The following is a 14,044-nucleotide window of genomic DNA, read 5'->3' as shown; positions in this document are numbered from 1 at the left end:
CTCTCGCTCTCGCACACTCGGTGACACGCCCGCGCGCGCGCGCACCCACACGCCCGGCCGCCGGCGCCCTCCCAGCTGGTCCACCCCGGCGGGGCTCGTGCCCCCCGCCCGCCCGCCTGGCACCGCGCCCCTGGGCTGGGGCAGAGCGAGAAGCCCGCGAGGCTGCAAGAGGGCGAGCGCCAGGCAGGCCGGCCCGGGGCCCCCGCCCCCCGCGCCCCGCCCGATGGGGAACGCTCCGTCCCAAGGCATGTCCCTGTCTCTCTCCTCCCTAATGTGCCTCCATGCTTAAGTGGAAGGTATTTCTGTTTTCTTTGTGTGTTTTCCCCTCGGCCGGGGGCGGGGGCGGCAGCTGGGTCTGGAAGGCGGCGGCCGGCGGGGCTAGGGATGCTCCCGGCGCAGGTGTGGGGGGGGCAGGGGACCGCGGCGCACTGGGCTTGGGAGAAGGACCCCGGCGAGAGGAGTGCTAAGACCCGAGAGAGGGTCAGGAATTTGCAAGGCTGGAGACCGGGTGGGGAGGGCCTCGCGATGCCGGGGGAGGGGGCCTGAGGGGTTAAAATTTAAAGGGGTAAGTGTGGAGGGGGAGGGGTGGGGAGAAGAGGACGGGGGATGGATGGTGAGGAAAGTGGGGGAGGGGAGTGGACTATCCGAGGTGGAGGAAGAGGAGGTTGAAGCGGGAGGCGAAGGGGATGCAGAAGTGGGGCGAGTAGCAAAGGCCTCTCTCTCTCCCCCAGGTATCAGAATGGGGTGCACGCACTTGAGTGGTGGTGGTAGGCGCTTTGAGCCAGGCCCCCAGGGAAGGAAGGGGATGAGTGCATTCTGGGGTTGGCTGTGTTGCCAGGATACGAGCCTGTATTCCCCACTTCCCCCCCCCCACCTCGAGGCCCTAGCCCTAGAGACCTCGGAGCCTAGGCAGCAGTTGCAGAAACTGGGGACACGCTCCCCGCTAGGCTGGCGGGTAGGGAGGGGCCACGAGAGGGAGGGACTGGGGGAGGGGCTATTTGATCTTAAGCCCTCCCCCTGCAGAGGGTTGGGGAGGGCGCCCCCAGCTGGGCTGAGTTTCAACCATGAGTGAGGAGTTAGGGACAACTGGAGGCTGAGGGGCAGAGGGCGGGGCTGGGGAAGGGACGCGCCATGGCTCCCCCTCCCCTCCCACGCACCCCCCAGCTACGTCAGAAGCTCCCGGACCAGCTCCGAGTCCTGTCGGTGGGGGCAGCGGGATGCTGATAGAAGCAGAGGGGGCCGGCCGGGTGCCTCCGCAGCTCGGCTGGCAGGGCCCAGCGCGGTGTGTGCAGCTGCTAGTGCGTGAGCCCCCGCCCCACCCCTCCCCATGCATCCCTGGCAGTGCCTCCGGCGCTTTGCCCTGGCCTGGTGGGAGAGGACAGCCGAGGGCAGCGCCCGATCTTCTAGGGAAGAGGCTGCACCGAGAGATCCCGGGGGCCGAAGGGAGCCAGGTGAGCAGGAACAGAGATTGTGCAAGGAGGGGATCCCGGACTGTCTTTCCCTCTCCCCAAATACCATGAAACCAGGAGGTCCTGCAGCCCCCAACTTTAAGGGAAGTGGGTTTCCTGAGCTGAGGGTTCCTGGCTGGAGCCTTTAGAAGATGTTGGAGCTACTGTTGTTTTGGGAGACAGATGCGGGCTGGCAATTGGGGGTGGCTGACCAGAATTCCAGGCTTGTGAGTCTGAATGTTCCTTGGTTTTGGGTTTGAGCACTTGGGGCGGGGGCACTCTCCATATCTTGGTCTGGGTGACCTTGAGCTAGCTGCTTTTGCTAACTCTGTGACTCAGTTTCCCTCATTCCCTTTCATATTCCTCTTGTTGGTCTTAAAGAATTGATGATGCATTTGATGGAGATTGTCACTGAAAATGTGAGGCTCTGTCATCATTGGTGGCAGCTGTGATGATGGTAGTTTTTGGCAAGGTTGTGCTTGTGTATGTGTGTCGAGGCCAGTTATTGGTTTATGTATGGTTTTTGCTGTTTGGGGTTAGCGTTGAAGCCACTGTGGGCAAGTGTCATGGCCCAGCGTTCACACGGGAAGGAAGGCTCCAGGCACAGCTGAGAGTTGTTGGGGCAGAGACTTAGCTGGTGGCCTGGTGTAGAAGCAAGGGATGGGGGTGAGGGCTCTGGGAATAAGCGGAGGGGGTTCCAAGAATAAGATCCCCCCACCCAGACTGCCTGGCACCCAGGCACCACTGGCAGCAAGTGTAAAGGCTTTGCCCTGGCTTCCTGCCACCACTCCTTGGGGACAAGAGGGTCTTTGTCCAGTGCCCCCCCAGCCCTGCGTCAGCCGCCCTTGCCATGATGGCCTGTTCTCTATGATGACCCACAGGCTGGAATGGAGATTCATGTCCCCCCATGTGCTCTGGGGATCTGGAGGAAGAAACTGTGGTCCTCAGGCAGTGCTGAGTAGAGAGGGGGAGCCCTCCTAGGGAAAGGGTCCCTGGGAATGAGCCTGCCCTCACCCCAGGCTTTCTGCTTGCCTCCTTGCTTAATGTGGGGTTCTGGGGTCTTCATGGCCTGATTCCTGCTGGGTTCCAGGTTTCTTAAAGATGTACAGGGAACAGGGATGGATGCTGGGACGCAGAGCCTCAGATGTGCTCTCTTTCTGGCCAGGGACCCACCCTGGAAAAAAGGTTTAATTAGAATCATCGATCCCTTCTTTGGCTTTGGACATTGATTTCAATGGTGTGGTCAGAGCTGGCAGGTGGGGGTGGCATGGCTGCCATCTGCCCAGTGCCAACCTTGACTTTCTCTGACAAAACCCAAGCTTAGGAGGGAGGGGGATGGGCTTTTGGAAGTACCAGGTCTGTTTTAGCCCCACCCCCACCCCCACCCCAGGTTAGGTCTTGGGGGAAAAAGGCATACGGGGTTGAGGATTTGAACAGAGAGAGCAGTTTGGGGTTTAAGGATCACCCTGAGTAGTAGGCCAGGGGGTCAGGAATGGAGGGACAGCTGTAGTTGGGAGGGGTCCTGTGAAGGGGAGTCAGGAGGCAATTCAGGGGGCCTGTGGGTGTGGGCAGGCAGAGAGTTCAGGGGAAGGATATAGGACTTGCCATAAAAGCTTCTCTTTCGAGGAATCCCAAGCACTTATCTCCTCTAAGCCCTGGCAAGGAGATCTGATTTCTTCCTTCGGTTGTGTCTTCGAGGCCCAGAGAGGGACAGAGACTGCCTCTGAAGCCCAGTGGGCCTGGGTCTGGCCTTTGAGTCTGGCTGCCTTGCCAAGTGGCCCCTGCCTAGGCATGGGGGCTGAGGGTGAGGCTCTTGGCAGCCTCAGATCTGGTCTCTGGGCTTGGTGGGAGTTGGGGGACAGATTGTGTCCCCCAAGCCCTGGATGCCTTCTGTGGGTGGGCCAGTGCAGGTGCAGGCTTCAATGAGCCACTCAGATGCTCTTTGAAGATCCTTGTTGGCTTCCTAGGGCCCATTGGAGCAAAGATAATAAAAATCTGGCCGTCAGCGGCTTTGAGGGCTGCACTCCCTTCCCCTTCTTTCATTCCCAGCTCTGAAAAGCAGAGATGAAGGCTTTGGATTTGGCTGGGAAGCAGCGCTTGTCTGCCCCGAGGGAGGGAGGGAGGGAGAGAGGCAGGCAGGCAGGCATAGGAGGGAGGACTGATTTCCTGGCAGCGGGAGGAGTTGCTGAGGAGGTGGCAGAGGGGCAGGGGCATGGTCCCCAACTCCTGCCAGACAGCCTCAGGCCTCGGGTCCTATGCCCCATATCCAGGCTTCAGCTTTGTTCCTTCGTTCCGGAGGCTGGGAACTCTCCCCTCTCTGTTCCGCTGCTCCCACAGTCCCCTTTGTGCCCCTCAGTCTCCCTCACTTCCTTCCCCACGACCTCCCCTCTCTCTGCTCCTGTTTCTTCTGCTCTGCCCTTCATGCTCACTCTCCCTTCTTGTCTCCTCCTCTGCTCCTCATCCTCCCTTTTTCTCTCTCTGTCTGCCCCCTCCCGTCTGTCTGTCTTCCTTTCCCCAGCCTTGGTCTTGCTTTCTAGGACTGTCTGGAAGGTTGAGAAGCCAAGTTGGGGAGTGGGAGGACAGCTGCAGCCATGGAAGGGATGGGCCTGGGTTGACTTTTATGGTCTGCCAGGTGCCATAGTCATCAGAGTCCAGGCAGAAGGGGGCAGCTGAGCACTTAGGGATGTGTGTGTCTAGTAAAGGCGCCATTCCCCTCCCCGCACCACAGCGGGCACCTTGCACTGACATTGGGCTTCAGACATTTTTGCTGCCTTCTATTGCTGCTTGACTGCCGGAAACCAATGCCTCCAGCCTCTGGTCCCTCCATCCCGTCTGGTCACCCACTGTCCCAGGCATCACTGCTGCCCTTGCCCACTGTTCCTGCTCACACCCACCACACCGTCTCCAAGCTCAGAGGCAGGAAGGGGGAGTCTAATAAGCATTCCTGGAGCCTCATCTAGGCCCTGTGCTCCCTTTGCCATCTTGTAAACCCCCTATATGAAAGACCAGACTGTCATGGAAACAGCACTGGACTGAACAGAGATCTTGTTAGCATCCTTCCTCAGTGCCCAAATGTCCGAGTGACCTTGAGCATGTCCCTGCCTGGTGGGGCCTCTTTCCTCACCTGTGAGAGGAGGGGGTGTGGGCTGGATCATCTCTCCAAGGTCTCTTCTGACATTCCACCCGTGTTGTGTCTCTCTTCTGGATGATTTGCATATGGTTTGCATATATTAGTGATGCCTGCTTGAAGGGGGAAGGTGCCACCCACAGGAACCAGAGTCCCACCCACCATTCCAACTCCCGTTGCCCATTGGCCCATACTTTCCCTGCTTGACGCTCCCTAGGGGTGGAAGCTGAGGCCTGAGCATTCCCTGAGGAGGTGGGTCTGGCCCCTGTGTTTCAGCCACGCTAGAGGCAGGATGGGGGGAAAGCCTAGTGGAGGGGACCCCTGCCCTCATCCGTCTCGCTCCAAAAGGTCCAAACAGAGAAGCCAAGTGGTGTGTGAATTCACTAAAGTTGCCTATGGCTACCACAGGGTGTATGAAACCCCATGAGGCTGGCAGAGGGGTTTGGGGGTCTTCCTCCAGCACCAGGAGGCCTGAGCACCCTCCGGATGCCAGGAGCTAAACTAGGTATAAGATTTTCTCCTCTGGCTCCCACCCAGAGTCCTGCTGGCTTGTGCTCCTGCCCACGTCTGCTCTGGCCCCTGGGCTCTGGGTATGTGTGGGTTGGAACTTGGACCTGAGAGATGGCCACTGAGAGAGAGCTAGATCTTTGCATCTCTCGGCCCTGCCTGGTCACCACACTAAAGGTAAGGCCCCCTGCCCCCCTGCAAGGGTCACAGACATCATCAGGGGCGGAAAATGTGCTGTCCTCAGTTCTGCCCCCACCTTCATTGGCCCAACCTGATCTCATGAGGACTGCCCCCGGGGCCTCCTCCCCTGCCACCTGATATGTGCTCCATCTATGTCTAGCAAGGCCGATCCCCTGACCCCAGCCCCCAGTCCTGTCTCGGTTCCCTTCACCCCTGTAATGCACATCACATGGGGCAAGACTGGGTAAAGGCTGGCGCCTGGAGAAGATAGTGTGGAGTCACTGAGTAATGGTGAGAGTTTCTGAAGACAGGAACAAAAATGCCCTCCACCGCCAAGGAGGACTGGGCCCGAGGAAATGCAGCAAGAGGGGTCAAGGTTATATTTAGTCTTAGGGAGGTACTGTCCCGGGGGCAGATTAGTTTTTGACCATGGAATTATGAAAATTAAATGAAAATACAAATGTCCAGCGCAGTGCCTGACACATAATAAACACTCAATAAGTGGTATGGGTGGGAACAGATATCTCTGAACCCAGAGAAGACCCCACCTTTACCCTGAGATTTACGATTTTACAGGGGATGAGGAGTGGGAGGGACCATTCCCAGGGGAGCAGTTTCTCCCACACTCAGGCTGCTGCTCCCCCACTGTGCCCCTCATGCCCCACGCATGAACTGGGCTCAGGGCCCGGCCACCTTGGGACACCTAGCCCTCCCCTCAGCCTCTCTGCTGCCACTGGGCAAACAGAGGGGTTTGGAGGCTAGGGAACCTGTTTTTCTCCCTCTGCCCCTATCTTTGCACAGGACAGCTTGAGAGGAAACAGGCCCACGCTGTAGTAGGAGGAAAGGAGGTTAGACAGGAAGGAAAACCTCCTGGTGGTGGTGGCACGTGAAGGATGGCTGCTCCAGGGTTGGGAGCTCTGGGGGTGTTTTTGCATCTTTTCCTTCAATGATAGGTGTGTATGAACATGAGTAGGCTAGTGTTGTACCTAGGGGCAGAGGACTGGTTGGCATGACCTTTGAGATGACCTTTGGGCCTTCCTGAGGAGCTTGGTAGATCCAGTTCAACCTCTGTGGCTATTGTGGTTGGCAGGGTGTAGGGGCCATGGTGGAGAGGAGTTCAGAGCTACTGGGGAAAGAGAAGGGGATGGGGAAGTCACTTTGATCCCCCAGAGCAGAGAGGTGAAGGACAGGGGAAAGTGAAAGCATTGGGCTGGTGTCAGGTTGCCTGCCTGCCCTACTGCTGTGTGACCTGGGGCAAAGTTGTTGCCCCTTCTGGTCTTCAGTGTCTTTGGTGTAAGAAGAGAGCGTGGAACTAGAGAATCTCTAAGGCCCCCTCTAGCTGTCAGAGGTTTACCCACCTCCTGTTCCCTGAGATTATACAGGCCTGTCTACATAGAAGGTGGGAAGAATATTTCCCAGCTCCAGCTAAATCAGGAAAAATGGAGATTTGGCCCAAGAGAATACTGGCGCACACACAGGTCTTATAAACAGTCCCTTCTGTTCTGAAGGCACACCTTGCCTAAATCTATCTTCTCAGCCCAGAGGATGGATGAGGGAGTGCCTATAGGATTCAGCTATCTCTGAATCATAAACCTGGTGTTTTCCTACCATCCCAGCAGAACTAGCTGTGTCACACTCCATTCCAGCCATGGACTAGGATCCAACCCGTGTTTTCTTTCACAGAGACACCTCCAGCTGGTGGCTCATCTCCCAGACAACCTCTTCCCGGTTGCCCATAGCTTCAGCCACTGGGCCCAGTGGCCTACATGTCCCGGTGTGGAGTAATGTAAGACTGGGAAGGAGTTGGGTTTTCACACGCCTGCCTTCCTCACCTCTGCAAACATCCTTATGCCAGGACACTGACTTCTTTTCCACCCCAGCCACAGAGCATGCTTAGAGACCCCGACCCAGGGCCCACAGGGGAACCCCCAGAGACCCCACAGAGAAGCCCCAGACCGAGATCCCCACAGAGAGGCTCTAGCCAGAGAGGTTTGTGCAGAGCATAGGAGGTGGAGAGAGTTTGTGTGTCTTGCTGTTCCCCCCACCCCTAGGCTGTGTGATAATTGCAGACAACGCAGGCATCTCTAGCATCACCCCAGGCACCAGCATTTGCCTCACTGGGGAAGAATTAACAATCCCAGCTGATTGGGAAGGCATTCCAAGGCTCTTTGAAGCTGCTGCAGACGCACCTGGGCCTCTCTGCCTGCTCTCTTGGGCTATCTCCTACCTACGCTGTCCCCATCCAGTGGCCAGGCTGGCCTGATGAATTTCCTTTCTTGTCCTATCCTTGTAAATTGACAGGGCTCTGAGGAAAAGTGAGGGCTCTTAGGACCTGCTCCAGCCCCCTGACTTTTTAGGCTCTCCCTAGCCTGGGTGCTCAGTGGGTTTCTGGATGTTAAAACAAAAAGGGGCCTTTGAGGGACTCCCCGGAGCCTCTTCCAAGATGAAGGTGGGCGAGCAGGAAGGGGGCACTTGGAGAGCCAGAAGTCACTTAAAAATGAAGCTCAGGAAGTCCTGGACCCACTTGTCCTGAACCCAATAGCTCACCCCTTTCCCTTTGACCCCTGGTCCATCAACAGCCCAGGGTTAAAATCACCTGACTCCCACCCCTAGGATGAGGTGTAAAGAGACTGAAGCGAAACCTTCTCTTCCACTTATTGTTGTTAAGAAATAGTTTATACTGGAGCATGAGATGGAAAGAGGTTAGACTTTAGGCAGAACTTCCCAAAGGGCATTGAATGGAAGATAGCCAAGACTGGGAGGATGGATGGGAGGCAGTTTAGCTCAGCGGTCAAGAGCTCAGGCTCTGGAGTCAGACAGATCTGGGCTGGCATCCCAGCCCTGACACTCATCTGCTGCTGTGTGGTTTTAGAGTTTCCTCATCTGTAAATTGGGGGTGATAACAGCAGTTTCCTCACAGGGTGGGCACCAGGATTAAATGAAGTAATTCAGGCTGGGTTCCTAGCACATTGTAAATCTTCAATACGTAGTAATTTCTTTGTCTTCATCTTCCTCCTCTATATCCGATTGAATGATCGAATGGGAGACCGCTCTCCCTGGAGGAAGGGGCTCATGTGAGAAAACCTCTTTAATCTTTTCTAAAACCCAGATCATCACCTCAGCTTATCTGGGGCTGGGCCCTTGGAGTGGCCACCCTGTGCCCCTCTGTCCATCTGCCCTTCCACATCCCACCCCCAACCCCCACTGCCTCATCCAGGAAGTCCTTTGTGGCTAGACACGTTAGTGAACATTCTTGATTTCTTCCCCTATTCAATGTCCCAACATCTGGATACAACAGTTGTTTCTCCTTGGGGCGCCTGCGTCTTGGGTAATCGGTGGGAAAATTGGAACCATGAGATTGGCAGGGGGCTCTGCGAACATTTGCAGCCAGACGTGACGTGGGTATGGATGGGCCTGAGCCAGCCGAGTTTAGGGATGTCCCCAAGAGGGTGCCTGAGCCACAGTGTCTCCAGGCAGGAAGGGTCTTAATGCTGCATGCCACAGGATGAAAGGCAATAGACAGGTACAGTAGTCCCACCTTATCTGAGAGGGATATGTTCCAAGACTCCCAATGGATGCCCGAAACTGTGGATAGTACCAAACCCTATATATACTATGTTTTTTCCTTTGATAGGTATGTTTAGCATACCTATGATAAAGTTTAATTTATAAATTAGGCACAGTATGGGATTAACAACAATAACTGATAGTAAAATAGAGCAATTATAACAATACACTGTCATAAAAGTTATGTAAATGGCTTTGGGGCCATTATTAAGTAAAATAAGGGTGACTTGCGCACAAGCACCGCGATACTGCAACAATCAATCTGATAACCAAAGTAGCTAATCAATCTGATAACCGAGGTGACTAATAGGAGGGTGGCATAAACAGTGTGGGTATTCTGGACAAAGGGATGATTCATCTCCTACGTGGGGCAGAGCAGGAAGGGTTGAGGTTTCACCATGTTACTCAGTGTGGCACACAATTTAAAACTTATGAATTGTTTATTTCTAGAATTTTCCATGTAATATTTTCATATAACGGTTGCACATGGGTAACCGAAACTGCAGAAAGGGAACCCGCGGATAAGGGGTGACTACTGTATTGCAGCTTGAGGGAGTACAGTTAGAAGGACTTCCCTGCATGGTCAGAGGGAGGCAGCCCTAATGGACAGCTGACAGGGGCCCTGCCCTGGCAGTTTGAGGGTTAGCTGGGTGCAGAGCATGACTTCGGGCAATTTTGGGCGGGGCTGCCATTCCCCCCCTCTTCCTGCACAGCCCCTTTCACAGTGCAAGTGTGTGAATGCTTGTTGGGTGTGAAATGCCTGTTTCCTGTATTACAGGCAGGGAAGGGGGGCCTAATTCAAGGTTAAGGGGTGAGTGGAGCAGATGGGGGTCTCTTGGGCTGAGAGAAGGTTGTCAGCAGAGCAATGATGGCAGGCCCCTCTGACTCTGAACCCATCAACCTTCCATAATGGGGTGACCTTGGTTGGAGAGACATATGGACCCTCCGAGGTGCTGCCACTTAGGATCTTGTATGGATATCCCAGGAAAGAGTCTGCCCTGTTTCTGGCAGGAGAACCAGGCCGGTTTGTTGGCTGTCTGTCACCGGGACCTCATTCTCGGGACCCCATGTTTTCTGTATTGTCCTGCTGTCTGTCTTCCTGTCTGTCTTCCACCAGTGTCTCTGTCCCCTCAGTCTGTGCCCTTCCTCCAACACCCAATCTCTATCCTTCCTGCCTCCCCCCAGTACCCAGTGACCCCCCCCACCACCACCAAAGGGACAGTTTCTAAGGCTCTGCCTTGCTGTCCCTGACTTCTCCTATCCCATGGCCTATGGCTCAGGGCCCTTGCCCGGCCCACCCCACTTTGGGAGCCCTGCCCCAGCCCCTTCCTCTCTCCAAGTCTTCTCCCCCCGGCTCTGGGCATTCATTCACGACTTTCCTCCTTTCCTGTCCCTCACCCAGGGCTCCAGCGTGCAGCGGGAGGGAAGCCTCCAGGACTCTGTTCCCTCTGTTTAAAGTCTCCAGGTTAGTAAGCCAGGAGGGAGGCCTCCCCACCATTCCTTTCCCACTGCTCCCCAGCCAATGCCCCTTCCCAACCTAGAGGGCCAGAAATGGGGGAGAAGGCCATGTCTGGCGGGCCCAGGCCTTTGCCAGGGGAGGGGGCAGCAGGGACCTGACTCTGGGGAGGGCATCTTGCCTGGCAGAGAATATGTCTGTGTGTGCATGTGTGTGCATGTGAGTTAGTGTGTGTGTGCAAGCACGTGTGCATGTACATGTATGTGCTGGTGGCAAAGCTTCCATGTACCTGGGTTTGGGGAGGGTGGAGGAGGCAGGAGGCCTCTGCTGAAGGGACTGGTGGCCTTGGGGGAGGGGTCAGGAGCGAGGGGCCCTTCTCGTGGGGGGAAGCCCATTATCTGGTGATGGTCAGAAGGTGGGGGATGGGAGAAGATGAGACCATATGTGACCTCAGTACAGCTTTGTTTAGTTTATAGGCACTTGCAAACCTGTGATTGCATTTCATTTACTTAGTCAATCGTTCATTCATTCATTCATTTCTTCACTCACTCATTCTTTCAAAAAAGATTTATTGAATATCTTCTTTGTGCCAGTCACTGGGCTAGGCTCAGAGCCCAACAGTGACCAAGACAGGTGATCCAAAAGAGCTTAAGGGGTGGCTGAACTCACCAACTGTGGGGCCGGGGTCATGGCCTGGTCAGCTGACTGTAGAGTACCTGCCCCCACCCCAGGGCTGTGACTGTATGTCCACTGATGCCCCTGTCTGCACCTGCTCCCTCTCCTGGTAGCTACTCTGTACTTTATGTCCCTGTAGAGTGTCCCTTGACCCTATCGCACCCCTCTCATAGTGCGTCCCCACCAAGCAAGCAGTGACCAAGGCCCCAAGTCCCTGGTGACCCTGGGGACTGTGGGCAGCATTGGTGGGCCAGGCTGAGGCCACTTCAGAGGGCCTCAGGGAGCCCAGGTTGAGGGAGGGTGAGTGGGTAAGCAGCTCACCCCTGCACTTTTGTGCCCAGGACCAGAAACCTGGAGTACTGGACTTGACCTGGGTTCCAACCCTCACTGAAGCCATTTCCTAGCTGTGTGGCCTAGGACAAACCACTTTCCCTCTCTGAGCCTCTGTGTCCTTACTGGTAAAATGGTGCAAGAACACTTATCAGGCCAAGAACACTTATCAGGCGCGGTTGTTAAGAGTAAGGGAAAAGCAGTGGCTGGTTCAGAGCCTGACCCACAGCAGGGACCTCCCAATTGCTGGTTCCCTTTCTGTTACCCTCCCCCCCGCCCGCTGTGCTGTGCCCTGCCCTGGTGTCAGGCAGGTTGTGCTCTAGGTACTGTCTGGGTGTGCCCCTGCCCCCATCTTGAGGGAGAAGCTGCAGAATCCCCATTTGGGCTGTTTTCTGCTCCACATACTTCAGCCCTTCTCCAGCTCCCTGAAAAATCAACGCTCTAGCCCAAATCCAGGCAGGCAGCCGGGGTGCGGCAGCCCTCCTAACCACTGTGGCTGCAATCGCCTTGATGGCTTTTTAATCGCTTTGCTTGGAGACAATCTGCAGAGCATTTGTTTGTCTGCCTCTTAATTAACATTACCGTTTTCCTGAAAGAGCATGGCACTGCTCCCCTCCTTCCCCACTCCTCTATTTCTGCCAGGAGTAAGCCTAAGTGACTAGAGGCTACAGCCCTTCCCCTCTGCCCTGTCTTGGTTGTGAGGACCACAACCCCACTCCCCACGGAGGGCCCACGGAGTGGGCTCAGGGGCAGGGAACCAGGGAAGGGGGCCTGAATGCACTCCTCTTTCACCCACCCTCTTCTGGAATACTGCCAGGGGCAGGGAGCTCAATACCTTCCAAGACTTATTTTCTACATCTGTGAAAAGGAGGAGCAACCCTGTCCTGCTTTACCACCCAGAGTGGAATGACAAGTGGGTGGGTTTTGGAAAAGTGCTATGAAGGATTATTAGAATGTCCTGGGTGGAGTCGGGGTCGGGAGGCGTCCATGGAGGTGGACACAGTGGGGTCAGCCCCTCGCTGTTGCCTCTGGTTGCGGTTAGAAGAGACCTCTGTGCTCCCTCTGTGGGCTCTGAGAGAGGGGGGAGGGCTGGCAAGGGGTTGGGGGCTCATTTAGTTGTTGCTGAGTTTTGTGGGGGGAATCACCCCTGGTACTAGTACAAATACTAAGGACCCATAATGTTTGAACCTTATATGCTGGGTTGAGCTCTGTCCATGTGTTAGTTCATTTCATCCTCACAACTGTCCTGTGAGCTTGATGCTCCTGTCTCTGTTTATAGAGGAAGAGACAGACCAGAGAAGTTAAGTAGCATGCCCAAGGTCACACAGATTTTCCATCATGGCAGCCTCAGTCCTACTCCCCCTTCCTTCCATGTTGCCTTCCTCCTGGAGTCTTTCTTAGGTCTAGCCTCAATCCTTCATGCTGTGTGTGGAGTGGTGCGCCTTCACCTCACTTCTGCGCTCCCGCAGGCAGGGTTCCTCTTGGGTTCAGGTCACAGAGACTTGACTCTGAAGTTGTCTCCACCTTCCTCCCTCAACCCCATTTTTGGTTCAGCCCCTGGGGAATCTGAGGGGCTCCCAGGCCCTGGAGTAGGGGTGGGGAAGAGGGCTGGAGGTTAGAGACTTCCTATTTGCAGACCTTCTTTCGGTTCTAACAGAGCTCCTCTCCACCTGGGGCAAAAGACCCTGGAGTCAGGGAAGTTACTGAGTGACTTGGTTGTGACAGCAGATGCTGCTTGGTTGTGAGGCAAGGGGAGGTGGTCTTACATTGTAGTTCCACCAATAAGTGCACCTAGGAAAGCATTCTGGAAGGTTCTGGAGGAGCGGGAGGTACTGCGCCCTGGGGCTTAGAGATTCAGTGCCGGGAAGGACCTCCTGAGATGTCTTTGCCTCCACTGGCTCCCGTTAGGCCTGGCTTTTTGCTCTGTGAGCCTTTGCTTCTGGGACTCCACTTCCAGGAATGCCCTACCTTTGTCACCTTCCATTCCTTCTTCCCGAAGCCAGCACCTCCCTGAAGTGCTCCTTCCTGACCACCTCTGGCTGGCCCCTCTGAACTCTCACAGCATAGTCAAATTTCTGTGACCATTGGTTCTGGACATAACTGAACCTACTAGTCCATGTTTGCTCTCGGGGACAGCAAGCTCAGTGCCTTCAGGGGCAGGAAATGGTGAAGCAGTGGATGAGGACAATAGGGAATGGTGGGGACTGTGGTGAGGAGAATAGCACATGTGCCCCTTGAAGGCATTAAAATTCAAAGAAATAAAAACAAAACACCACCAGCCAAACAAAATGTCTGTGTCCCAGTATGGCCCTGGTGTGATCCTTGCTGAACTGTGATTAATTTATCTTAGCATCCCCACATTACCCAGCACATAGTAGATGTGTACTGATTGTTTGTTGAGTGACTACATGATGGTACATGTGCCAGGTACTGTGCTAGATACTTCTTTTTTTTTAAGATTTTTATTGGGGAATTGGGGGAAGGGGAACAGACAAGTTGCTGTCCTTTTGTTCCTCAGTCTAGCTGTGGAGGACGTTGCTTCACTGGCCCAAGCTGGCACCATCATTGCACTCTTCCCGGGCGAGGCAGATCAGTCGCCGGCATCTGGACGGCCACTCACTGCAGTTGCTGGCCGCTCACGCTGGCTGCTGGCCACACACGGTAGCCCATGGCAACCCACTGCCACAGGGGCTGCAGCCTACGCCGTCGCTGGCGACCCACGGCAGCCCAGCTCCAGGTTGAGCTGTTGTTCAG

At 55.4% G+C, this 14,044-nt stretch overlaps 1 protein-coding gene across 15 annotated transcripts in view; it reads left to right on the top strand.

Annotated features, from left to right (window-relative positions):
- The first annotated feature begins 37 nt into the window (after window positions 1-37).
- Window positions 38-14,044, top strand: part of SRCIN1 (SRC kinase signaling inhibitor 1) — a 69,862-nt gene continuing 55,855 nt past the window's right edge. For 3 of the 15 annotated variants that reach the window (XM_019638741.1, XM_019638736.1, XM_019638735.1), the window contains exons 1-2: window positions 1,099-1,451; window positions 10,232-10,294. In XM_019638741.1, coding sequence (XP_019494286.1) covers window positions 1,328-1,451; window positions 10,232-10,294 — 187 coding nt within the window. In that variant the 5' untranslated portion in view covers window positions 1,099-1,327. Of the gene's footprint in view, window positions 246-275; window positions 297-1,098; window positions 1,452-10,231; window positions 10,295-14,044 lie in introns of those variants that run through there. The other 12 variants (XM_019638740.1, XM_019638738.1, XM_019638745.1 and 9 more) reach the window with 9 other exon arrangements.

Source organism: Hipposideros armiger, unplaced genomic scaffold (genome assembly GCF_001890085.2).
Source record: "Hipposideros armiger isolate ML-2016 unplaced genomic scaffold, ASM189008v1 scaffold_40, whole genome shotgun sequence".
NCBI lineage: Eukaryota > Metazoa > Chordata > Mammalia > Chiroptera > Hipposideridae > Hipposideros > Hipposideros armiger.
The sequence above is the reverse complement of the archived record's forward strand: the minus strand, read 5'-3'. Positions and strand labels throughout refer to the sequence as shown.